We start from the raw sequence: 25,919 nt of genomic DNA on the forward strand, positions 1-25,919 counted from the left end.
AGATTTCACACTAGATTCTTGGGAACTTTAGAAAGCTTTCTAGGTGATTCTCTTGAATAGCCAGGTGTTGAAACTTACTGTGCCAGGCTCTGGATTGTTTAAAATGCACTTTTTGCCAGAACAGCTAGGGTATATTGTGAAATATTGGACTCAGTATGATTTACAGACTATTGACATTCCTCTTTCCCATTCCTTTGCCTATGTACATGGAATTTTTCTTGAAAATTCAGTCTCTGTGGAGCTTTTATTAAAAAAAAAATTATTGCAAGGCTGCCTATAGCCAAAAAAATATAAACAAAAGTAACACAAGGAATTTGATTGATATGGACCAGTTCAGCTGGAGTATTCATTCAGCAAAGATCAAACATACAGATCCAAAGTTTCAAGCAAGCTAGATTTGCCAGTTCTGCAAAGAAACAGACTTGTTTCTGCCCATTGGAGACATGAATTAAGTCCCCATGGTGATACATCTTTTTCATGCTTTCATATGGTTATCTGAAAAGGTCTTTTTAAAAATCAAATTGGAATTTAATTGTTGATTTTCCATGTCTTGTTCCTACAACTTATTATCTAATGATACGATGACTACTATTGTGAACTCTTTGAAGGCAAAGATAGGGTTTTATGAATTCTTATAATTCTGAACCCTACTGCACAGCTCAATGAAAGGTTATTTCAGGATAAATGAATGAATGAATGCATGAATACATGATTAGTTGTTTTGAAATGTCTATTTGTAATGTGGTGAATTGAGGGGCGTTCTTACATTCCAGAATTATTACTGATAGAAATTCTTGGCTAAATCTGATCATATTAGAACTAAAATGTGTATAGCTATTTTTTCACTGAGGGTGTTTATGAAATTTCCCTTGGTAGACTTAACTTTCTAAAAGCATCTATCTAGTGTAGACTATGTAACATATTTCTTATGGGAGAAAAGGCCTATGGGAAGGTTCAGTCTTGAGGGGAAATGATCGTTGCAAGCTGCCTCTCCTTGGAGAGGAACACAGTTTCTCAGATGAGTGGTCCCCATCGTTTAGAACACTGCCTGTTTCAGATGGATGACCTGGGACATCTTTCTTTATCTGTTAAATGAGGCTGTAGTAATTGTGCGATGATGGCTGGGGGCTGAGGCGGAGTCTTGTCTGCCTGTTTCCAGGTGAGCCTCTGCACACCCAGTGAGAACACTCCGACGGAGAGCTTGGCCCGGCTGGTGGCCATGGTGTTCCAGTGGTTTCACTCCACCGCCTACATGATGGATGATGAAGTTGGAAGTTTGGTGGAAAAACTGAAGCCTCAGTTCGTCACCAAGTGGTTGAAGACAGTGTGCGATGTTCGCTTCGATGTCATGGTCATGTGCCTTCTTCCCAAACCAATGGAATTCGCCAGGGTAAGTGGAGGCCTGCCGCTGGGGCCTGGCTGGAGAGGAGGGCTTGGGGGGAAGCGCCGCCTTAGCCACGAGGGTGGTATCAGTGCCGGTAGAAGAGCAACATGTCTCGTACATTAGTCAGTGCAGCTGAAGGAGTTTAGTTTAGTTCAGTTTAGTGTGTGTCTTTTAGGTGATGTCCTGCTTTGGCGTTGGTTTGGGATGGGGAGGAGTGGAGGAAGAATGTGCGAACTGTCTTTAAGGATTTAAGGGAATATTCTTTCCTGACACTGATGAACATTTTTATTAAGAAACAGGAAAAAAGGAAGCCTCTCTGTTTGCTAGAGCTCAGTCTCTTTCTGGTCTACAGTCTGTGGAAAAGCTAACATTTGACTACAGGCAGGTCTGTGCTTTCGCAAGCATTTCTGGAGATGAACAGTAGACGCCCCTGCCCTCCTGTTTGGGATGCCAAGAAGGGTTAGGAGCCACCCAAGCATGTTTTGGGTTTTCCTCTGGCTTGGAGGACGCATTTCTGTGTGCCTCTCCTTTTGCTCTGTCTCGGGATCCCAGGCTTCAGATGCACGGCTGAGAAGACCCCACATTTCCTGACTACAATCTAATGTGTGTCTAACCCAGAATCAGTTTTTGGCAGCAATATATGAAATGTTTTCAAGGCCTTTTCTAAGGTTTTGTGTGCTTGTGTGTGATTTTTTGGGTTTCTTTCAATGAGGTTTTGAGGCAATTTTCAGTATAAGTAAGACATTTAAGAATAAAACAAAACACAGACCATCTAAAGGTGCAGCTTTTATTAGATTTTCAGAACTCAAGCGTTCTTGCATTTATCAAAATGTACTTCTTTCTTCTTTGGTGCCATCCACTGACTCACATATAAAATTGGCTTTTTATGTACTGGAAACTCCCAATTTCCTGGCATTCTTTGACTGTGTTGATATGTTTTCTATTATTATTTCTTTCCGAGTAGTAAAGGGCTGGTGTGATTTGACTCTGGAAGATAAGCAGAAATGATTATGTTGGGAGGAAAACTTTTCTAACTTGAGTTCAGTGGTTGGGAGCCTGCTAATTAACTGGCAACAGATGTATGAACAAGAGAAAAGACAAAGTTTGTTTATGCTTGTATGCGGGATTACTCAGACCCACAGGTAAAGGTTTTTGTACTTGAGTGGGAGGATATGGAAAGTTCTTTTGGACTTTTTGGTGCTAATGCTGATGGGCCTGGGTTGTGTGTCTCCAGGGGCAGCTGAATTCGCAGAAAAGCTCCCTTTGGAGGGGGGGACTGGCAGCTCTATTTCCCGGAGGCTCTGCTTCAGTCAGATAAGGGAAGTTTGTGTGCGTTTTCTTTCTGCATCTTCTGTGGCTCAGATGTTTCCCACTTTAAAATAATCTTTATAACAACTCGGGGGTGTGAGTGGGTTGCCAACGTCCTTCCAAGTTTCACACGGAAAAGAGGCTTGGTTGATTGCTGTGGAGACAAGATTCAGGTTAGGAACTACAAGCCAAGAAGACATCATCAACAAGGGAGGGAAAGAGCAGAAATCAGAACAAGGAAACAAAAAGAAAATTAAAGCTTAATGGTTTGAGTAGACTATAAACCTAGTTCTGTGTCCAGAGGGCAGCCGTGCAAGAAGATTTCTGGGTATTGGGCTCAAAGCATCTTTGGATGACGGAGGGAGCATATCAGTGTCGCAGTCGTGGTTATTTCCTGGGGCAGAGTAGGGGGGATGTGGGCTCTGGGTGAACTTCCTGAGCGGCCTGAACTCTTGCAGTAATAAGTCCATTGAGGTTCCTATCGAGTTGTCCTTCAGCTTACAGGGGTTTCAGATGAGACAACCTAGTTTCAATAAGTATCAGGTTTTAGTTCTTAGTGACATCAGGTCAGCAGGGTAGGAGAAAAATTGGAAACATCAATTACTGACAAAATGTAAAAGACAGCAGCATCCAGTTTCCAAAGAGGTGAAAAATAGCTGAAAACACAATGAATGGAACTAGAATCTGATAATCCACAAGGGTGGGTAATAGCTTTCCATTGAAACATAAAATTTCTCTCTCTAATCACCCCCATTTTGATTGAAGATAATCAAAGTAAGATTATTCTTGTTCACAAAATAAGTCTAGTCTCATTAAATTTGGGCTGATTATTTTCGTAAGTGCGGCAAGAATGGTAAATGACCACTAAGGCATTTTTAAGTTTGTTTTGCTGGAACTTTTATAAAGAATCTCAGACTGCACTTTCAAAAGCTTCTAAGATGCCAAGCCGAGAAGAAGTCATCATACTTCATCTGCATTATCTATAGATTTGGGTGAATTTCTTTTTTCTTGAGGTCCCCAAAATATTTTAAGTTTTCTGGGCCTGCCAGGAAGTGCCCTTTTTTACTTGCCTATGGGATGGGAGTCCCAGGAGCCAGGTACCAGGCTGATTTTTCTGAGAGGGCTTTGTAGCATCAGCATAATGTTCAAACTTAGTTCTCTAACTGAGTGAAGGCCCGAACTGCTCGCTGCACGACAGCCAATAACTCAAGTGCCAAGGAGTTGGGGCAAGAAAAGCGACTGTATTCGGCAGGCTGGGAAGATGGGAAAGTAGCATCCTAAAGAACCATCTTGAGAAAGTACAGAGTTCAGGCTTCTTTTATGTCAGGGGAAGGAGGAAACGGAAGGGGTTTGAGGTCAGGAAGTAATTATGACTGCAGGTGTCATCTGGGCGTAGCAAGGGTCCGAGGGGGATGGTGAAACTTCTTTGCTTTTGTTCAACAAACTCCGTGGCCGTGGTCCCAGTCACGAGGTTCCTATAAATATTTTGATAAACAATAATTACTTTTTTTAATCCTCACCCAAGGACATGCTTACTGATTTTAGAGAGAGGGGAAGGGAGGAAGAGTGAGAGGGAGAAAAACATTGATGTGAGAAACATCGATCAGCTGCCTCTTTCATGTGCCCTGACTGCAGACTGAACCCACAGTCTAGGTATGTGCCTTGACCAGGAATTGAACCCATGACCGTTTGGTTTATGGACAATACTTTAACCAACTGAGCCACACCAGCCAGGGAAAACAATCATTATTTTTAAACATACCTTCCTTATCTCCTTAGGGTAGTAATTTCGAGCAGCCAGGTTGCTTCAGTAATTCCTAGGCTATAGGTTGGGTCCCTGAATTGATTAGGATATCTATGTGCAGGGCTAAGCAGAAATTGCTAACTGACAGGTTGTGGGAATTGGGTGGGCTTGAGCAAGGTGGGTTCAGAAAGATTAAGTATTTTATTCTATTACAGTTCCTTAAAACTTTCAACCTTAATCGTAATGCCAACCTTAGTTCCTTAAAATTGTCTGGTCATATCTGATTCTATCCACATCATTCTCAAATATGACATTCTAGTCAAAGCCTTGGTAATACAACCGATTTTTTTCAATTATGCTGTTACAAGGAGAACAGATTCTTACTGAACTTGTGCGAATAACTATGTTGCCATGAAAATAAGAATATTTGATGAGAGTTTCTGAATTATGGAGGGATCAGGTAGGGAGAAAAAGACATATTTCATTTTTGTTTACAAAGGTACAACCTACTAGATTTTTGTGAGTTACAGATAGCCTAAGGGAAGTCTTGTGTCTAGAAAATGGAACATTAAAGAACCAGCACTGTTCCAAACCAAAAAACCAATAAAAATTATCATCTTTCTTCCTCAGTTCATTTAGTCTCATGTAATTCATTTTTGTTCTGCTTGATTTTGGGTTAGCAGTTTTATGGACCCACTAGTTGCTTCCTTAGAGTTGTGGAATCCTTACTCAGTCCTGTGGTACAGTCTTGTCAAGGAGAAATCATCTACCCCATGGAAGACATTTTTTTAAAGATTTTATTTATTTACTTTTAGAGAGAGAAGGAGAGAGAAAGAGATGGAGAGAAACATCAATGTGTGGTTGCCTCTTGTATGCCCTACAGCTGGGGACCTGGCCTGCAACCCAGGTGTGTGCCCTAGACTGGGAATTGAACCAGTGACTCCTTGGTTCACAGGCTGGCACTCAGTCCACTGAGCCGCACCAGCCAGGGCTAGCCTATAGAAAAATTGTGTAAGAGTTTATTTGAGCCAAAATGTTGAGGACATGCCTAGAAGCAAAATCTCAAGGATTGAGAAAATGCTCCAGAGAATGGAGTTAATGCTCCAGTTTTGCAGTTAATCAAAGGAGGATGTGTAGAGAGGGTTACATGAAATCCACTGGTGGCAGATTAAGGGGGCAGGAGAAAGCAAAGCGGGGAAATCTCTGGGGTTGGATAAAAAAGCAAAACGGAGAGACACACACTTCTTGTACGTTGGTGGGTGCAGGATGATTAACATTTACAGCACATAGAGAAGGTATGTGGTCAAACCAGATACCAATGCGGGCCTCTGCTGTCTCCTGCTCCAGGGCTTGTGTGCTCTAGTGCTAGTGGTCTTGCCTTCAAGGGGTCTGGAAAAGAAAATTGCCCTGACATTTCAAAGGTATGCTATCTTAGATGCACAAAGACGTAGACAATTTCAAAGGTAGAGACTGACCTTTGTCGAGGAAGCTACAGCCCTAGGACTTGACTCCCCACCATGACGCACTTCTAGTCAGGAGTTTTTACGCGCAGGACCCAGTGGTGACTTTTGGTCTCTGAGTTCGCAAGGCCCGCATGGGCTTGTCACGGTTAGTATGTGACCCCTGTCTGGTCCACAGTGAGAAGACAGCTGTTTTTATTAAACCAACAATATTAGACTAGTCTTACTTATCAAAGATTTACCCAAATCATATGCACTTGGAAAACATTTGGGATTACTTTCTATATTTCTTAGCATTTTGGGAATACTTAATTTATATATGCTGTTATTTTTTAGAAACCTCATTTAAATTGAGAACTTTTGAGGGGTTTTATAACATTTTTTTGCAATACCATCTGGAGGCAAGAAAATACCATATATACATAACATACATATGTGAACATACAAGCAAATACAAATAAAGGGACCTTATAGTAGAGGCTGTCATAGTAATACAAGACTCATAGTTTATGTGAGAGTTGGTTTTCATCTTCTCTTCATTTTTACTTGAACTGCGCTTGTAGCAGATGGAACAAGTTGTTACCTGTCCATTATAAGGGCTAAAGCTCATCAATACTTGTGGGGGAGACTTCTACAGTTTTTTATTTGCCCTGATATGTAATCTCATGGAGGCTGTAGTTCAACCTCAGGCAGTGGTTTTGGTTGACTGAGAAGTTAAAAGCTAAGGAAAAAGACACTGGAGGTTTGTTGAGGGTGCGGGGGGGGGGGTGTTAACTGAAGCTTATCAGGTGAAGAAATAAATTTTCTCCTATTTTATAATGGGAGGCACTAGTAAAAGCAAGGTGCCCCTTGGGCTGGCAAGCCAGAGTTATTTCTTTGGATGTTTGCATTTTTTTACACCAAAATTTTTTTGAATTTATTGGGGTGATATTGGTTAACAAAATTACATATGTTTCACGTGTATGATTTTGTAATGCATCATCTATATATTGTATTATGTGTTTGTCATCCAAAGTTAAGTCTCCTTCTGTCAACATGTAGCCCCCTTTACCCTCTTCCGCCTCCCCCACCCCTCTTTCCCTCAGGTAATCACCATATGTTGTCTGTGCTTATGAGTTTTTTTTTGTTTAATCCCTTTATCTTTTTCACTCAGCCCTTCAACCAGGCCCCCCCATTGCACCCCTGCCCTCTGACAGCTGTCAGTCTGTTCTCTACCTGTGAGCCTGTTTCTATCATGTTTGTGGGTTTATTTTGTTCATTAATTTCACATATGAGTGAAATAATAGACAACTCATCTTTCTCTGATCGGCTTATTTCACTAAGCATAATGCTCTCCAGGTCCATCCGTGCTGTCCCAAAGGGTAAGATTTCCTTCCTTTTGAAGGCCAAGTAGTGTTCCATTGTGTAAATGTGGCACAGCTTTTTTATCTTCTCATCTACTGATGGGCACTTGGGCTGCTTCCAAATCTTGGCGATTCTAATAATGCTGCAGTGAACATAGGGGTGCATATGTTCAGTCTCAGTGTGGCTTCTTCTGTAAATCCTTGGTTACAAGACTTCTCGTCAGCTAGTCTTTAGATGATTATTCAGGTTGATCGCTCTACATTTGAGTTGTAATTCCAGTTTGGTCCTCAGGAGAAGTGAGTGTAACATCCACCTACTCTGCCACCATCTTAGATCTAAAAATCCCTTTAAATATAAAAACTGTTTCTGAGTAAAAGGATCCATTGTCTAGGCATTGGCAGTTTGGGATCTCCACAGAGATATTTGTTCCAAAATGTGAGTCAAAACCAATAGGCCTTTGTGTGGCTTAAATATAAGTCGTAAAGCCAAAGGAACCTCGGCAATGATTCCTACTCTGGTCTCATCATTATCAGTCTATGATGCAACAACAATCCCGGAAATATAGTTACTTCCTCAAAATATCTAGTCAATCACCTAGGATTTTCACCAATACGATAACAAGAAGATATTTGAGCTTTAAATAAAATTGATTCAATTGTTTTGAAGAATCTGGAATTCTACCTGTAATAATTAAACATCTAAAATTAGGTTCATTTACAATAAGGCAGTGTTCCACAAATTTTGTTTCATAGTAAAGGGTCTGGGCTAATTAACCCTGTGTTACTTTGATATGTATAATAAGAATATAGGAATTTATGTAAAATTGGAATTAGAACTTAGATTTGTGACTTTAATTTTTTCTGCACTAGAAAATTTGTATACTATCTTAATTAGTAAAAAATACCGGTATTTTTTATTCATGAATTCAACCAGCCTTTGAGCATTTTTAGGAAGAATTCTGCGGCAGCTCACGCAGCAGAGGGCAAACAGCCCTCTGTGCCGCTCCGTTCCACAAGGAACAATCTCCAGGACAGGGTTTATTGTAGTGGGAATCTGTTTTTCTCTGAAGTACCGGCATACCCGCACATCTTTGTCACGGGTTTGTCAGACTTTAGAAATCAGAACGCTCCCATAGTATTCCTGTTGGGAATACACCTTTGGAATGTTCATTCACGTGCGATTTGGGAAGTCTGCAGCCGAATAGTTCACATTCAGTTGCGATTAATATTTGAATGTATTTATCACCATGGTTTTTTTATTATGTAACTCATGGGTCCTTTTTTGTTATGTAACTTGATGGTTTGTAGATTCTTGCAGATCTCGCTCTGAGGATACTTGGCCCAGGATTCAGATATAATGGATTGTCGCCTTGCTCCGTACCCACCTCCTGTAGGAAGCCATTGCGTGTGATTGTAACGAGTGCACTCTGTTCTTTTCTCCTGTGGCTGTGGAACCGCCATCAGGTTGGTGGATACTGGGACAAGTCCTGCAGCACAGTGACTCAGCTGAAGGAAGGTCTCAACCGAATCCTCTGCCTGATCCCCTACAATGTGATCGGTCAGTCTGTGTGGGAGTGCATCATGCCGGAATGGCTGGAAGCCGTCAGAACAGAAGTCCCAGACAACCAGTTAAAAGAATTCAGGGAAGTATTAAGGTGGGTAAGTAGTTTAATGGAGTCACGGTAATTATAACGACATCTAGTGTTTATTGAGCACCTACTGTGTGCCTGGCACTGTGCTAAGCATTTTATGTAAATCTCATTGACTTTTCAACAAAACCCCATAGAGAAATTTGAAGGCCCAAAGTGAAATAGTTGCTATAAATCATGCTAAGGTGATTTGGAATTGTTCAGAAAAAATTTTGCTCTTGTGGAATAAGAGATGCACCATGTTGTTTACTTATTTTCAAACATAATTATGGTTTGGATAAAGTGAGAAAAATGCAAAGGGAAAATGTTTTTAGATGCTGGGAAGCAACTCTCATTTTTTAGAAATGCAGTTTCTTCCGTTAGGCCTCATGTATGAACAGTAATGTTATTACAGCCATGTGAATTATTTGTGAGACATCTATTCCAACGACATAAGCTATTACTGTAAAATGAAACATACTAGTCACAGTCCAGAACACTGACTGATCTAAAGCGTTCAGCTTCCCACGTAACACACTGGGAATGCAAAGCAGATCCTCCTGTATGCCGCCCATTAGTCATTTACTTCTGTTGCTTTGCTTTCCAGCAAAATGTTTGACATTGAGCTCTGTCCTCTACCCTTTTCAATGGAAGAGATGTTTGGCTTTATTAGTTGTCGGTTCACAGGATACCCTTCCTCTGTGCAGGAGCAAGCTTTACTGTGGCTTCATGTAAGTGAATGATACTTTCGATCATTTTGGGCACTAGTTCTTAGCCTATGAACTTTGGACCCCAGGTAGAGGGCAGGGAGCTACTGCAGAGTCCATAGATCTGTGTGTTTGCTGAGGACTACCTGTACACTGATTATTAAATCATATGCACAGATGACTGCCTTTCAAATACTTGTAGCTACAGTTGTAACTCACTAAGAAAACACAAATATATGCCTACTATCACTGAATTATAGTAGCTTTTGACCCATATATATATCTTTCCATCAAAAGATACTAAGAGTATAATAGCTGTTTTGTGAGATTCTGATAAATATTTTGATATGAAATAGGTCCTTTACTTGGGAAGGTTGAGAGCTACTGACTTAGGGGTGGTTCATGCTGTTCACTGAGCCTGGAATGACCTTCTGTCCCGTCTTCACGAGAACCCCAGCTTAGCTTTTAAATTACAACTCAACAATGGTCTCATCTGTGAAGTGTTCTGCTACTTTACCCCCCATCTCCCCCTCAGCATTCATTATTCCTCCCCCCCAGGATTCATACAGGTCCTCGTGTGAATTCTAGTTGTGTCTAATATTTTAGTTTATTTTTGTCTCTTCTCATGATTATAAATGCTTTGAAGGCAGGGACCATGTCTTTTTTATTTTTGAATTTATAACTCCCTTCATTCTTTCTTCTCAGCTTCTGGCACATGTTTTGAATTTAGTGGATGTTCTTAAAAGTTTATTAAATTGAGTTGAATACCTGATATAAAGTTTAGAACATTTCAAAAAAGGAGGACAGAACCAAGGTTTATTTATTTATTAAAAAAAGATTTTATTTATTTATTTTTAGAGAGGGGGGAGGGAGAGAGAAAGTGAGGGAGGGAAACATCAATGTGTGAGAGGTACATTGACTGGTTGCCTCTTGCGTGCCCCCCAGCTGGGGACCTGGCCCACAACCCAAGCATGGGTCCTGACTGGGAATCGAACCAGCAACCTTTCAGTTCACAGGCTGGAACTCAGTCCACTGAGCCACGCCAGCCAGAGAAGAACCAATGTTTAGGTTAGCTATTGCTGCAGATACTTGTTTCACTGAAGGATGTGATCCTTAAAGCTTTTCAGGTTCTGAAGGTACTTTTCTGGGTTCTAAACTAAGGAACAATATTTTCCACAACTGACAAAGAGTAAAGGGGATGATATTGTTTTTAAAGTCACCTTTGGGACCTAGAATTTTAACTTTTCATCCCCAGGTAGGTTTCAATAAGATAGTTTCTCACTTTAGGAAAGCCAGTTCTTCTACAGATGGCTAATTATTGTTACTCGGTTACACACCCTTTGAGCTGTGCCAGCTGGGGACAGGGCTATAACCTCTGTCCCCACCACAGCTGAAACAGTTTACATGTTTTATGGACTGGGCTTTGCCATACTTTCGGTTGGAAGACAGAGCTGCAGTTGCAGGGGGATTTAAGCCACTGGTCTAACCATTTGGGGAATAGTGATTGGAGTTAACTCTGTGATTAATTAATTGTGGAAATATTTATAGAGCTCCTATGTGTCAGTAGTCACTGTAATACACACTGGGGTACAAATGGGGTAAGAAATGGTCCTTTTCTCATGCTTACTTTCTTTGAAGAGCTCACAGTGGGAGAGAGAGTATCAAATAATCAAATAGAATGAGAAGTGACAATGGCTCTAATGAGGAAGGTAGAAATCTCTAAGAAAGCTGAATAGAGGATGGATTAATTCTGTCTGAGGAAGGAGGCATCTGTTTCTAGAAAATTCATTGCGGAAAAGATAACCTGGTCTTGGCAGAATCCCTGAGCTTGCTCCAGGTCACGGGCAGGGGGGGCATTCACGTGGGAGGGGGAACAGACTGGGAGGCAAGTGCTCACTGATTAGACTCATCCTGGAGAGAGGTGATGAGCTAACGTGCTAGCAGTGGCATGGACAGGAGGGGACACCACCAAGAGGTACTTTCGAGTTTTAATAGGAAGAACGTGGTGATATGACAGATGTGGGGAGGGAGGAAGGGAAGGTTCAATGGTGATATTGATTTTCTTAACACAAAAAATTGAGGATGACTGCGCTGATAGGAAGACTGAATGTTCTTATGTTCAGTAGTTCACTTTGGAAAAAATGCTAAATGTAGTTTTCTTTTGAATTCTAAAGTTTATATTTTGGGGGGATATATATGCCTTTTTTCCTCAGGTATTATCGGAGTTGGACATCATGGTTCCACTTCAACTATTAATAAGTATGTTTTCTGACGGAGTTAATTCAGTCAAAGAACTGGCAAATCAGAGAAAATCAAGAGTCAGTGAACTGGCAGGGAACCTTGCAGCTCGAAGGGTAACTATTGCCACCGTTGTTTTTGTCTGACTTACTAAGGTTTGCTTGATCCTACTGGGCCTAAAAGTAGCATCACGTACAGTTCTCTGAAAGTGCCTTTTCATCTCCTCTCACTCTAAAACCCTTTAAGCACATTAAATAATAGGAAACGTTAATCTAAGATGGGTTCTGTATAGTCTGTAATCAGTACGTTATTGAGTTTTCACTTTCTCTAATACATACCTATTAGCTGTCTCTCACGACCTCGATGAAGTAAAAAAAGAAGCTTTTTAAGTACTTTTTTTGGGTCTCCTGACAAATAAGAATTCTTTATCAGCTACCGAGCAGATCACTTCTTTCATTCGAGGATGAAGAGTTTGGATTTTTTAAAAAATTGTGTTTTGGATGTGTTTGTTTATTTGTTTATTTATTTATTGCTGTTCAAGTACAGTTGTCTCCATTTTCACCCTACCTTGGCCCCCCGCCCCACCCATCCCCGACTCCCACCCTCGAACCTACCCCCTTTGGCTTTGTCCACGTGTCCTTTGTACATGTTCCTTGATGGCCCTTCCCCTGTTTTCCCCCATTATCTGTCTCCCCCCTCCTCTCTGGTTACCGTCAGATTGTTCTTCGATTCAGTGTTTCTGGTTCTATTTTGCTTGCGTGTTTGTTTTGTTGATTAGGTTCCAATTATAGGTGAGATCATATGGTGACTATGAGGGATGCTGTCACTCTGAGCCAACGGAGACCATTTAATTGACCCCTTTGTACCTTTTTGGATGAGAAAAGTCAATATAGTCTGGTTTAAAGTATATGAAAAATGTCACACACTATCGATACTTTTTCTGTGGAGGACTCGAGAGAGTTTCGGGTGATGTAAAGACATTCCCAGACCATGGCCAGTTTTGGAGAGGCTGGCTAGCGTCTCGCAGTGGGCAAGGACTGTGCTCGGCTCTCTCCTTGTCAAGCCTCTCCCTTACATTTTCCCTACGGTCTGCCACAGGCCCCCAGTCATTCCACCTGATGCCCGGGGATTAGAGAATATAACACAATCATGGGATCTTAGTTTATATTCAGTGCTTTTTAAAAAAAAAAAAACAATCTGCCTCACAGGAACCAGCTGCCATTTATATTTTGTTTGTTTTCTTCTGTAACCTTTAATATTATATTACTTCATTAGCACTTTATACTGTGCAATGTATTCACAATTAATGACATCACAGAACCGTGTGAAGCAGTTGGGGAAGAATTCATTATCCTCATTTTACAACTACTTAACGTGAGGTTGAGTGAACTGAAGTGACTGTCCATAGATAACACTATCTATCCAGGTATTCTGATTCTTAATGGGGTACTCTTCTTCTCTATTTTAAATATGTTCACGGACCTTGCTGGTTATTAGAGATCTGTAAGAGAGATGATCGAGAGTGATGTGCAGGTATGTCAGTCGGGTCCTGCTACAGAGTTTATCCCAGATGGTTCAAGCGAAAGGGCTTTCATGGAAACTCTGACTGTAGAGTTATGGGAAAGGTTAAGGGAACAATAAGGGTTGGCGAACTGTTGGTGAACCAATAGTTCCATGGGAAACCATTATACCCCTAGGGTTGAAGGAGCAAGGTAAACAGTTCCTAAAGCCCATTGGGAGCTGAAATTATAAGGAAGGGCTGGCTAGAGGAGCTACAGGGTGATGGAGACACTGCCAGAGATGTAGCATCAAAGCAGGCAAGGAGAGGGAAGAAATAGTCCCACCTCTCTCTCCTTCAGCCTCAGGTCTCCTGCTGTGCCTCCCGTAGTCTTACCACCACTGGCAGCCAGTCAGCAAGAGAGCCAGGAGCAGCTCAGTCCTTGGCACCCTTGGGTGTAGGTGCAGGGAAGAGCAGGGCGGTGAGGACCAGGGTGTGTGTGTAGGGGGTTGGGTTGGCACATGGAGAATAACTAGTAAACAGGTTTGACATCTATTGTTCTCCCATGACAGTTTAATAATTATAATACCCAGAGTCCATTCTTTAAGCAGACATGACAGTCTGACCTTCTATGCTTATAATTCTAAAACTGATCTAGCAATGTTTTATTTTCATTAAGTTCTCACTTTTTAGGTTATGGTTTTAGGTAGTGCAGGCAATTTAGTTTCATGGGAAATGTTTGATGGGATGTACATGACAGGGGAAGAAAGGGGAGAAAAAAATGGGACTACTGTAATAGCATAATCAATAAAATATATATTTTAAAAAAGGTAGGTTTTTATAGACCATCAAAAATATATATAATGGCAAAGACAGCTGCCTTCATTCTTCAGAGTGCTGATGTTTTATTTTTTCTGACAGAAAGTTTGGGTAATTTTATTTCTTATTTTTATATTTTGAAAAAATTTATAGTATTTTGAGGTATTAATGCTATTGGCTAAGAAAGGAAATCAGTGTGGCAGCTGGAAATACCTTCCACAGTCCCCACTAGTTTATAGGGCCTCTTGTGCCTCCGCAAGTTCACTTACGTGCATTGATGTTCTTTCTTCTAGGTGAGTGTTGCCTCTGATCCTGGCCGGCGAGCTCAGCACAATATGCTGAGTCCGTTTCATAGTCCTTTTCAGAGTCCGTTTCGGAGCCCTATGCGTAGCCCCTTTCGTAGCCCTTTCAAGAATTTTGGACACCCAGGAGGAAGGACTATTGACTTTGATTGTGAAGATGATGAAATGAATCTAAATTGTTTCATCCTCATGTTTGATCTTCTCCTGAAGCAGGTAGCTGAAGCATGAGCTTCCTTTAGTTCAGAAATGAAGGATGAGAAAAACATTGTATAGTGATTTTTTTCTGTGTTGGACATCTTTACACTTACTGAAATGATTCAGTGTTCCTCAAGACATTTCTCAAAGAGCCTGCAATGACATTGACATAGGAGAATGGATATGAATTTTAGAAACATCCTAGCATCATTAGAATTGATTCTGTTGAACGAATTTGGTGAACAAACTGGGTAATGCTATTGGTGGGAATACCAACGTACAGCTCTATAGTGATGAGCTGATTTGAATATATTTTATAAATTGATTTTTGAAGGTAATTTTAAGAGAGAAGTTTAAAAGTTTTGGTCAAGGGAACATTTTTTCTTAGCTTTTTATTTTGAAATATTTTTAGACTTGCAGAAAAGTTGCAAGAATAATACAAAGAATTCCCAAATACTTGTCTCCTAAATTCTTCAGATATTAACATTTAGCACATTTATTTATTTCTCTCTCTCTCTTATTCTGTGTATGTATGCATGAATGTTTTAATGAACCTTTTGAGAGGAAGTTGCAAGCATGATGTCCCTTTAACCTTGAAATTCAGAGTATATTTTTGTAAAAAATAAGGACGTTTTCTTACATAACCAAGTAAAGGTACCAAATCAGAAAATTAATATTGTTTTAATACTATTATCTAACTTATAGAAATTATTCATTTTCAAAATTGATATAACAATGACCTTTATAACAAAAGAAAAGAATTGCTTTTGTTTGAGGACACAATCCCGCATCAGTTTTAATCCAGGATAGTTCTTCAGTTTTTGTTTAGTTTTTACGCTCTTGACATTTTAAAAGAGTCCAGTTATTTTGTAGAACACCCCTCAATTTGAGTTTCATGTCTTTTTGTGAATTGATTTGGGTAGAGCGTTTTTTGGCACTGGTACCATAGATGTGATGTATTCCTTGACAACACATAAGACCACAATGTCCCCTTATCGGTGGCAATAACTTGGTGAAGGTGATTTCTACAAATTTCCCTACTACAAAGCCATCATTTTTCTTTGTAATTAATAAGTAACTTGGAGAGAGATACTTTAAGACTATGAGATTTCCTGTTTCTCATCAGAATTTTACCTACTAGTTTAGCATCCATAGATGGTTCATGCCTGAATCAATTAGTTCTGTAATGGTTATCAAATGCTAATTTTCTGATTCCATAATTTTAAAAAATTCATTAGTTGGCATTCCACTGAAGGACCAATTTTTCCTTCTCTCTCATTTATATGTTTATTTATTTATCTAATTATACCCTCATGTACTCCTGGATTCTTGTTTTATTCAGTGGGTTAAAATCTGTTGCTCTGATTATTTATTTTGATGCTTACATTGGCCCATAGTTGGTCAGTGAGAGTCCCTTCAAGCTGGCTCCTGTGTTCTTTTGACATGGTCATATCATTCTTGAATACTTCCATAATTTCTGACCTGACAAGATATTCTGGGTTCATTGCACATTTTCCTTGCCCCAAACCTGAAGCCAGCCATATCTCCAAGCATCCCTGGTTCCTTTTAATGGATAAGGGTATTTAGAAATCAGTATCTGAACACTGGGTGAGGGGCAGCATTTTTTAAATATGTAAAACCTCACAGAGCGATAAGTTTAAAAACTTAAATGTCCTACATGATTTCAAAAATAATTCTCATTACTTTGGCTTGTGTTTATATTCTTTTTAGAAGAATTCGTGGAAATCAATTTATATCCATGGTCTATAAACTCTACATATTTAAATAACTTAACATTGTCAGTTAATGAAAATTATCCCCAATTAGTGTGCCAGTGGAATAGTGGACAAAAGGATCAAACTCCTTCTTCTTCTTTTTCTTTTTTTTTTTTTTTGGACTTTTTTTTGGTGTCTTTCAGATGGAGTTACAGGATGATGGAATCACGATGGGTTTAGAGCACAACTTATCAAAGGACATTATGTCCATTATAAACAACGTCTTCCAAGCCCCCTGGGGGGGCTCGCACAGCTGCCAGAAGGACGAAAAAGCAACTGAGTGTAACTTATGTCAGTCTAGTATTCTCTGCTATCAGCTTGCTTGCGAACTCCTGGAGAGACTGGCTCCTAAAGAGGAAAGCCGGCTGGTGGTAAGCCCTTAAAGAAATGAGGTGCCCTTGTCTAACGGGAATGCAGACTGAGCAGCTGGTGAAATGAGGTCTCCCCCAGTGTTAGCCTGTGCTCCATGCTGGGCTCTGTGTGAAACTCTGTTCAAAGAAAGTTTTCCTGCTCCTTCCACCAACTCAGGCTCCTGGAAAGTAACATGAGATGTAGCTATATTATATACAGTTTTTTTCCTTGTAACGCTTAAGTTTTATTTTCATGGTGGCTAGTCTTTTTTTAATAGCTACCTATTTATTTATTTTTCTATATACAATTCTTGAGTTAGGTCTTGAGTGGGTTTGTAGCATATCCATTCATATAATTTTCATAAATACAAAGCATTACTGGTATTCTTGAAATAACTTTTATCAGAAAGTCATATCACAGAGTTTGGGTAACAACGAATACTACAAAATGTACACATCGAACACTGAGTAAGTAAATTGGCCAAGGACACTGGGAGCCTTAGGTAACCTTAGTTTGTAAGACCCACTGACTTCGTCAGCAGCCAATAAAATCTTCATTTCATTTTCTGCTGCCCAAGAAAATTATTTAAACAAGGAACAGCTAATAGACAGCATATATTAGCTGCTCCACACATTAGTTATTTCCTGTTAGCTTATCTTCCATCTAAGTCACACACGTCACCAGAATACCCTTACGCCACCGTAGCTAGAATTATTTGAGCCAGTGTTCGCCATCTTTTCTTTTTCTTCCTCTCCCCTAACGTTTCTTTAGGTGTGAATGTTTTAATGTGACTTCAAACTGTTTTTTGAGGTATAGCATGCAAACAGTAAAGTGTTTCTTCAGTTTTTAAGTACCTTTCAGCCCACCTAACTCATTAGTCCTGCCTGTTGCAAAATAACATCCCTGCAGTAGTGTCTTTTAACATTGTCATTGGGTACTTGCTATAAAACAGTCACAGTAATAGATGATATGAAAACAAAATAAAATCAAGAAGCTCAGAGTCTAATCAGGAAGATGTGTAAGTCGGTGAGAACCCGGAGACAGACAGAGTGGTGAGGACTGTGAGAGGGGTATGGACAAGGTGGCCACAGGCGTGCAGAGACAGGACGACACATCTGCCTCAGAGGTGTGACAGGGATCCAGAGGGTCTTCCTGGAGGAGGTGGTTCCTGAGCTTATTTTGAAGGAGGAGCAGAGTTAATGAAATGAAGGCCACAGGTTGAGGAAAGGAGGGCTCAACGCCCTCAGGAAACTGCCAGTAGTTCACTGTCACTAGAGCAAGTGAGAAGGATGGCAAAGCAGTGACAGCTGAGTAGAGAAAGACTCGGTTTTATACTCAGGTTTATTAAGGGCTTTGTTTGCTAAACTAAGAAGTTTGGCTTTTGTCTTCGCGACAATGGGGACATGCTGAAGAGTTTTAATCTGGTGGTGATCCAATTCGATGAATTCGAGAAATTCATCCTGTCTGTGGAGGACGGAGTGGAGACTGTGGGCACTGGGGCCAGGGCTCTATCAGAAGCTCACTGTGGTCACTCCTGGAAGAAAACAGGGGAGCCTGGACCAACGCAGTGGTGGGCATGAGAGAAGGGGCAGGCCTGGCAGGCTTTTGAGGAAAGAGGATCAGTATAGCACTTGTTACTTTGGCATTTAGGGATGGAAGAATTGAGAACAAATCTGTTTTCTAGCACTGCCATTTACAAACGTCGCCATTGACAGAAAAGTTGTTACTGTAGCGGGAGAGGTGACTTTTGGGGAAGGAGTGGGCCACGATGTGGTCACAATTAGACACCGAGCACTGAAATGCCTTGTAGATAGGCGCGGGGCTGGCACGCACCATCAGGCATGTGGATCTGCATCTTAAGAGAGCGATCGGCAGTAATACAGGTTTGCAGTCACCAGCCTATTGTGGTAGGATGTGTGGAATGAGAATGGAAAAGACCTAAGGCTAGAATCCTGCGAAGGACCAACTCTTGAGATGGTAAACAGAGGACGTAAAGACCAGAGGTAAATTGCGAAGACACCAGAGACACAGAAAAACTGAGGGAGAGCAATTAACTCCAAAACCAAGATACGAGATAGTCTAAAAAAAAGGAAGGAATAGTGAATCATGTCAAGACAAGGGGGGAAAAATAAAAGCCTGAAATGTGTTCAGGGGATTCTGAAATTAGGGGTCCTTGTGACCTTGGGGATGGTAGTAACCATGGATTACAGTAGTTTGCGGTTTACGAACAGGACCAGCAGAGGAGAGGGCTACATGAAGTGCAGGCTTCTCCTTGAGAAAGGAACGAGAGTGTGAAGAGCATGCGGGATGGGGGGGGGCGAGCCCCTCCCCTGTTCCGGCAGGCTTTCTGTATTGCGTCAGCTTTCATACCACCGTCCCATGGAACATGAAGGAATAAGCATACATGTGGAGAGACCGAGCCATTGAAACAATCCTCTCTGTGCACAATGCTCTTGACATTTATCGTTGGCTTAAAATACCAGCTGTGGAGGTGAAGCTGAAGGAGTTCGTTTTCCTCTCTCGAAGTCTTATGGGGGAGATGCTCGTCAGTAAAGAGGGCTCTGTCCTAGAACACCTGGTCCCCACTGTGCATATCAGCCACCTTAGCTCTTCAGGTGTCATCCGGGGACAGGTGGCGGACATAGGGTGAGGATACAAAGGATAGGCTAGCAGGGGGCTTAGGCCAGTATGCTTGACAGCAGCCCCTGTGCCTTGGAGGATGACACCAGAAACGGGGGTCACTGGGCGTGCATGGGAGAGTCCTGGCAGCAGATCGAACTTCGTGAAACTCGGTTTATAATGTGATTGTTGTGCAGTCAATCTCCAGAACTTTTTCATCGTGCAAAACTGAAAGTCTGTACTCATCAAACAATTACTCCCTGCTCCCGTTTCCCTTCCCCCTGGAAACCGTCATTCTATTTTCTCTTACTGTGAGTCTGACTACTGTAGATACCTCATGTAAGTGGAATCATAGAGTATTTGTCCATTTTGTACCAGGCTCATTTCACTTACCATAACGCCTAAAAGGTTCATCCATGTTGTAGCATGTGTCAGAAGGCCCTTCCTTTTTCATGGCTGAATAATATTCCATTGTACGCACGTACCACATTTTGTCTGCCTATAAATCTGTGTATGGATACCTCATTCTCTTTCACTCACATGTTATAGCAATTTCTTATTCCTAAAATTTTGACTTCTCCAGACAGTTGATATTTATATTTTAAGTACTGATGTATTTAAAATATAATAATAACAACCTAATTATTCCCTGCTAAGTAGTTATTGAACAAAACGTTCATGGGTTGGAATCCCTTGATGAGTAGGATATGATCACAGGGATTAGAGCAGAGAGGGGAAAGCAGGCCTAAGAAGATTTAACAATGTTTCTGATATTTTCCCATATTTATTTCAAGGGGATGAAAGTGTTTCATTAACAGCTGACCCAAATTTCCATTAACCATTACAGAAATAAACTCAAGTCTCTTCTGAGGCAGGTACCTCTGCTCCCAGGCTTGGCACAGGGCTGGGGCCCAGTAGGCACTCACTCGATCTAGAATGTTCTTTATATCCCCAAAGGGCTGCTCATTGGGCCACTTGTCATTTTTGTTTCAGGAGCCCACAGACAGCCTTGAAGATAGCCTCCTTTCTTCCAGAGCGGAGTTTATTATAGGCCCTGAAGGTGAGGAGGAGGAGAACCCATCCACCAAGCACAGGGAGAACCCAGGAAACCGCACGGAGCCCTCGGAACCTGCGGGTAGGTGAACTCTGGCTGATGGGAGACAGCTGTGTGCACATCCCAGTTTGCACTGGCCCAACGTTCAGAAGCCTGGTTTCTTAGATTACCATTGACTTGCACCAGTTCAGACCTGGCTTCCTTAATATCGACCTATGCAAGTGAACCATTCCCTCCCCCCCCACCCCCCCACTTCGATCATGAACTGAACAGGTGCAGGATGCGTTTCTAGTGGAACAGAGGCCACTGGGCATCTTTCTGGCAGCAGGAGCTTGTTATCAACAAAACCCCAATGTTAGTGTATCGTTTCTCTGTGCAGAAGTTGCTGTGAACCAAGGTGAGTGGCAGAAGTGGAGGGTGCTGATGCTCTCGACAGCCACTCGGGGCATTTGGCCAGAGCAGAGTGTGTTGGGACAGAGGTGATGGACCTGTGCTCTTGTGGCTTCTGCGCCCCAGGGGCGTGGCCAGGACTCTGGACAGGCTGATGACGCAATAGCTGTGCCGTTTGTGCTCAAAGGCTGATGGGCTCAGCTCAGAGCTCGGAGGGACAGTGGCCTCTTGCTAATTGTTTAAAAGCTCTGTGTGGCTAGCTGGGGACAGCACGATAACAGGCAGGCCCGGAATCACACTCGAGCTTTCAGACGCTGAAGGAGTTTCAGGAAATGAGGACGGGACCCCGTGTGCCTCTGGGAAAGCCTGCTGTCTAGATCTGCACTGCGGCACTCTGAGAATGTAGAAGGCCCTGGAACAAATCTGAGGAGCTTTTAGTCTCCCTGCTTCCACTGTCCTGATGTATTAAAATATCTGCTGGGCCCTGGGAGGCCCACTCCCAGAGCCAGAGTTTGGGGAGTGTGGGCTTTGTCTCACGCCCTCTGTGAACAGCAAATATTGTGATGTGACTATTGTGTGGGGTTCATTGCAGGTCCTGGGGTGTCATATGCAGACCAAGGTAGCTGTGTCATTACTGCAGAATGCTTGTTGGGACTAACTGCTTCTGCGTGGACTGTGTAAATGGTCAGTTGAGTGTGACTATCCTGACTCACACTCGAACCACTGAAACAGACTTTGAAGGAACCCCTGAGATAACCCACTTCTTTGGTTTTCAGCGTGCACTTGGAGTTGTACAAGGCTCTCTGTTGTTTCCTTTGGACCTTCCTTATGTGGGGTGGCAGTTGGGAGGAAGACGTGGGTAAATAGATGGTAAAGACTCAGGCTGCCCAGCCTGCTTCCACCAGACTGCCCTGACTTGCTCTGTTTCATATGATGGCGCTCTGGGTGTGATTTCCTTTGAACAAAGTGTTCCGCGGAAAAGAAGTTTGAAGCCTGCTGATTCAGTTCGGCCCTCTCACTTCACAGGTGAGGCCTGTACGTCTCAGATGAGTGAAACGGCTTTGCCTGTTTTCACGCAGCTCGTGTTATTCATTCCTAATTTGTGCTTTGTGCTGATCGTGCTGCCAGACTGGTGATGGAGCACCTGGCTCACCTGGGGAGTTAGAAGAGAACAAAATGGATGAGCCTCGCCCGCCCCCCCCCCCCAACTCGGGGTATATCTGGGGCGGGGGGTGTCTGTGAACTGGATATCCAAATATCGTGAAATAGTTAGTGGCAGGGATGAGACTAGAAGCCAGGTCTCCTGGTTTGCCTAGAGTTAATCATACTTGCTGAGGCCCAGGCCCAGGCTGCATTTATGGCTGAAGGAAACGAGGGTTTCACTTATGACCCAGTAACCTGTTCTATTCATATGCCAACATATTTTTTAAACCCAAGATAGCATAGAAGTCAATGAACTGCCACTTTTATTTTATATGTAACATTTTATTCGAACAATGCTTATTTTTATAAATGACTCTTTTCCCTGCTTAACAGTCATAAACTTCACTTGTTTAACCTTTGATTTATTCATCTGCCCCAAACATGTATTCAGTCTCCTGTTATAGCTTCTGGTCGATTTTCCTTCTTTTAGTCTCTGCTGTCTGGCAGGGTACAGTTATAAATTGTCTCCTCAGGGAGGCCTCCATTAATTTTCTGTCAAAGCCAGCCCTCCCTGCAGCTCGGTCCCCAGTCCTGCCGCTGGCAGTGGTCCTGAGCTCCTCTGTCACAGAACAAACACAGTGCGCTAGCCCCCTGTGCAGGGATTTCTCGTTCGTTTTAGAGCATTTCCTGTTTCTGCGTTTGGTGGGCTGTGGCTACTTTTTCTAGCAGTCAGATGTCTCCTCCAGTGAAAATACTGTAAAAATTTTCACACTGGACAAAAGAGCCGAGTGCTGATTACAAGGATTTAAGATACGTTAGGGTGGGCGATCTCCAATAAACTATCTAGTACAGGTGCCAAGAGGGTTCAACTCACATTGTTTCCGATGCTAGGAATTGCCAAAACTTAAAATGGTGATTTGAAAACATTTTACACCAGTTTCTGATTAACTTGTGCATTCTTTTATTCTAGCATGCCTCACGTACAGTGCACTGCCATCATTTACCATAGAAGCAAAGATTTTAGAGAAACTCCTGAGAAAATAAGGCCATGTTCTGATTTGAATATACTCAACTTCTTTAAAATGTTCCCTTTTCCAGTGAGTCCATGGGGCAAATCCCTCCTTAGGTGCTAACACAACTTGAATACCTCTCTTCAGTACCTGCTCGTCTCCCTTTCAGTTAGGAAAGCAGACGTAGCCAGGCCCCAGGCCCCTCCGGGCAGCAGCAGAACCAGTGGCCCACAGGGGCGTGGGGCGGGGCTGAGGTCACTTCAGGGAGCCAAAGGCATATGAGTACATGATGGACCACACAGTGGAAAATGGAAGCTGGGAATCCCAAATCTAGAAGGTTTCCTTCACTTGCATCATAGAAGGGGTATATGCTAACTTGGAGGGCAAAACAAATCAAAACAAAAACCATTACACACCTTAAAAGTGTATGTGTGCTGTATCCGTTTTTACTCCTCTCGGCTTTATGATTTGATCAGGTCACGAGCGGCAGGGGAGAGGAGGAGTCGGGCTAACCTTTGTGTGGTTATTTCTTCACAGCAGTCAAGAACGATACTGAAAGAAAGTTTTGCTACCAACAGCTTCCAGTAACTTTGAGGCTAATATACACCATTTTCCAGGTATTTTTTTGAATATTTAAACTTTTGGTTTGGCAGCATTGCTGTTTCAGGTAATTCAGTAACCGTGTGGTTCTTTGCATAGGAAATGGCGAAGTTTGAAGAGCCAGACATTCTCTTTAATATGCTCAATTGCCTGAAGACTCTCTGTCTACATGGACAGTGTTTATACAGCGCTAGGAAGGATCATCCTCAGTTTTTAGCCTACATTCAGGATCATATGTTGATTGCAAGGTACGTCTTCCTTTTTTGTTTATGTGTTAGGCCGTGGCTGTGAAAATTAAAGTTAGAATAAGACTTACCTATTTGTCTGGGTTATTTTTCTTAGCCAAGACAACCTAATCACCTATGGGTACTACTTTCATTTCTTTTATTTAGTTTAATTTTTATGTCAATGTGAGTAATAGTAATGTTTTGCTAGATACCATATAAATAGAAAAGGCAAAAAAAGGATTATTTTATACCTTTCCGTTGTTAGATGGCTTAAGAATATAGGTTGGGATCCACGTGTGAAGGAAGGGCCTTGAAGATAGAGACTTTATTTAATAATGTTTGGAGATCTACGGAAGATCTTAAAACAAGGAGCAGGGGCAGAGTTGTACTTTAATAGCGTGAGTATGGAGAAGAGCGAGATACTTGGGAAGCACCCTCATGGAAAGGAGTGCAAAGGCATGGTGCAAGGGCATAGGACGTGTGCACATAGAACACAGAACCTTCCTCTGAAGAGTTTGTTACGAAAGGAAGGGAAAGGTCATATACTGGGTTGGCCAAAAAGTTCTGGTTTTTTCCCATACAATGTCCTCTAGTAGCGCTTAGTTGTCTTTAACTTCATTTGAAACAATTTTGTTAGACTGTATTGTGACAGCTGTCATATCAATGTGCATTTTGAAAAAAACCTTACCAAATTGGTGAGTGTTTGTGTAGCCATTTTAATATTGAAGATGGAAGAAAATACACAACAGTTTTGGCATATTATGTCTTCTTATTTCAAGAAAGGTAAAAACGCAGCTGAAACACAAAAATAGATTTGTGCAGTGTGTGGAGAAGTCAAAAGTGGTTTGGGAAGTTTCATGCTGGAGATTTTTCTCTGGATGATGCTCCATGGTCGGGTAGACCGGTTGCAGTTGGTAGTGATCAAATTGAGATATTCATTGAGAACAATCGATGTTCTACCAAGTGGGAGGTAGACGACATACTCAAAATATCCAAGTCAATGAAGTTATTGGTGAAAATGGAAAATGTGTCTTTTATTTTATGGAAAAAACTAAACAGATTTTTTGGCCAATACTTAGAGGGAGAAGGGAGTGAATATCAGATTTTTAGGAGAAAGATCTGAACATATTTGTGGTCAGTGGGAAAGAACCCGAGGAAAGGGACCCATTGCTGGAGCCAGGTCCTGGAAGGCAAGAGAATTCATTCAAGGGCAAGGGGTGGGTGGGAAAGAGGAGGGATGCTCTTTCCTTTGACAGGAGGTACATTTTGAGGACAAGAGAAACCTAGTGTTAAGAGGAGTTCATGACAGATGACTGAAACTTTAAGAACAGTAGGTACTGCTGTCTTCTCCTGAGGGTGAGGGGACAGAGATCAGTTTGGGAGCTTGAGGAACGTGGACAAAAAGAATGGAACAGCCCATGGGAGGAAAGCAGTCAGGAGTCAACAAGAAATAACCAAAGAATTGCCAGCCTCAGGCCCAGCTGAAGTTAGCTAGCACCAGTTTGTGGTGGACCAAGTTAGGAGGACTTTGTGATTCTTTCTCATTGGGGCTCCAGGGGTGTGGGAGTGGCTGAGAGGAAGTGGGCAATGTCCACAGGGACCCCATTTCCAATAAGGTCACGTTCTGGGGTCTAGGTGGATATGAGCTTTTAGGGGGTGGGGACAGAAGCATACTGTGGGAAAGATGCAGGATCTAAAGAAGTTTTCTTACAGTGACATTGGGCTTCTACAGGCGCAATGGGAGGAGCTGTCAGAAGGGGGCCATGGATGTGGGGAAGAGTGACAATGATCTGAAAGGACCAGACAAGCAGCAAATCCAGGCAAAAGCAGTCAAGGAACAGGGTAGGGAGTTAGGCAGAAGCTCTGTTCGTTCCAGGAGAGCGGGAGGACTGAGTGGGCTGGCTCTGCTGGCTCAAGCCACCTCATCGCATAGGTACTTGGGACAAATGGATCGTTGGTGTCATCGGCTCTGCTGCAGGCTGTGGGCTACAAAGCCCAGGTTTTCCCTCAAAAACCATGACGGACAATGAAGGGATCTGGAAAAAGGGCACTCTTCTGCTTTTCAAACAAAGCTGCTTTAGGGAACTGAGAAAGCCATATGGGATTGGCCAAGTCCAGGGATTT

General features: G+C 42.1%; 1 protein-coding gene across 4 annotated transcripts in view; it reads left to right on the top strand.

Annotated features, from left to right (window-relative positions):
* UNC79 (unc-79 homolog, NALCN channel complex subunit) overlaps positions 1-25,919 on the top strand; it is a 203,602-nt gene that overhangs the window by 91,137 nt on the left and 86,546 nt on the right. For all 4 annotated transcript variants that reach the window (XM_045201960.2, XM_024567696.3, XM_053928854.1 and 1 more), the window contains 9 exons: positions 1,160-1,390; positions 8,704-8,894; positions 9,475-9,598; positions 11,788-11,928; positions 14,423-14,644; positions 16,545-16,772; positions 20,365-20,506; positions 23,506-23,585; positions 23,668-23,816. In XM_045201960.2, coding sequence (XP_045057895.2) covers positions 1,160-1,390; positions 8,704-8,894; positions 9,475-9,598; positions 11,788-11,928; positions 14,423-14,644; positions 16,545-16,772; positions 20,365-20,506; positions 23,506-23,585; positions 23,668-23,816 — 1,508 coding nt within the window. The remainder of the gene's footprint in view (positions 1-1,159; positions 1,391-8,703; positions 8,895-9,474; positions 9,599-11,787; positions 11,929-14,422; positions 14,645-16,544; positions 16,773-20,364; positions 20,507-23,505; positions 23,586-23,667; positions 23,817-25,919) is intronic.

The sequence above is a fragment of the Desmodus rotundus genome, chromosome 7 (genome assembly GCF_022682495.2).
Source record: "Desmodus rotundus isolate HL8 chromosome 7, HLdesRot8A.1, whole genome shotgun sequence".
NCBI classification, from domain to species: Eukaryota; Metazoa; Chordata; class Mammalia; order Chiroptera; family Phyllostomidae; genus Desmodus; species Desmodus rotundus.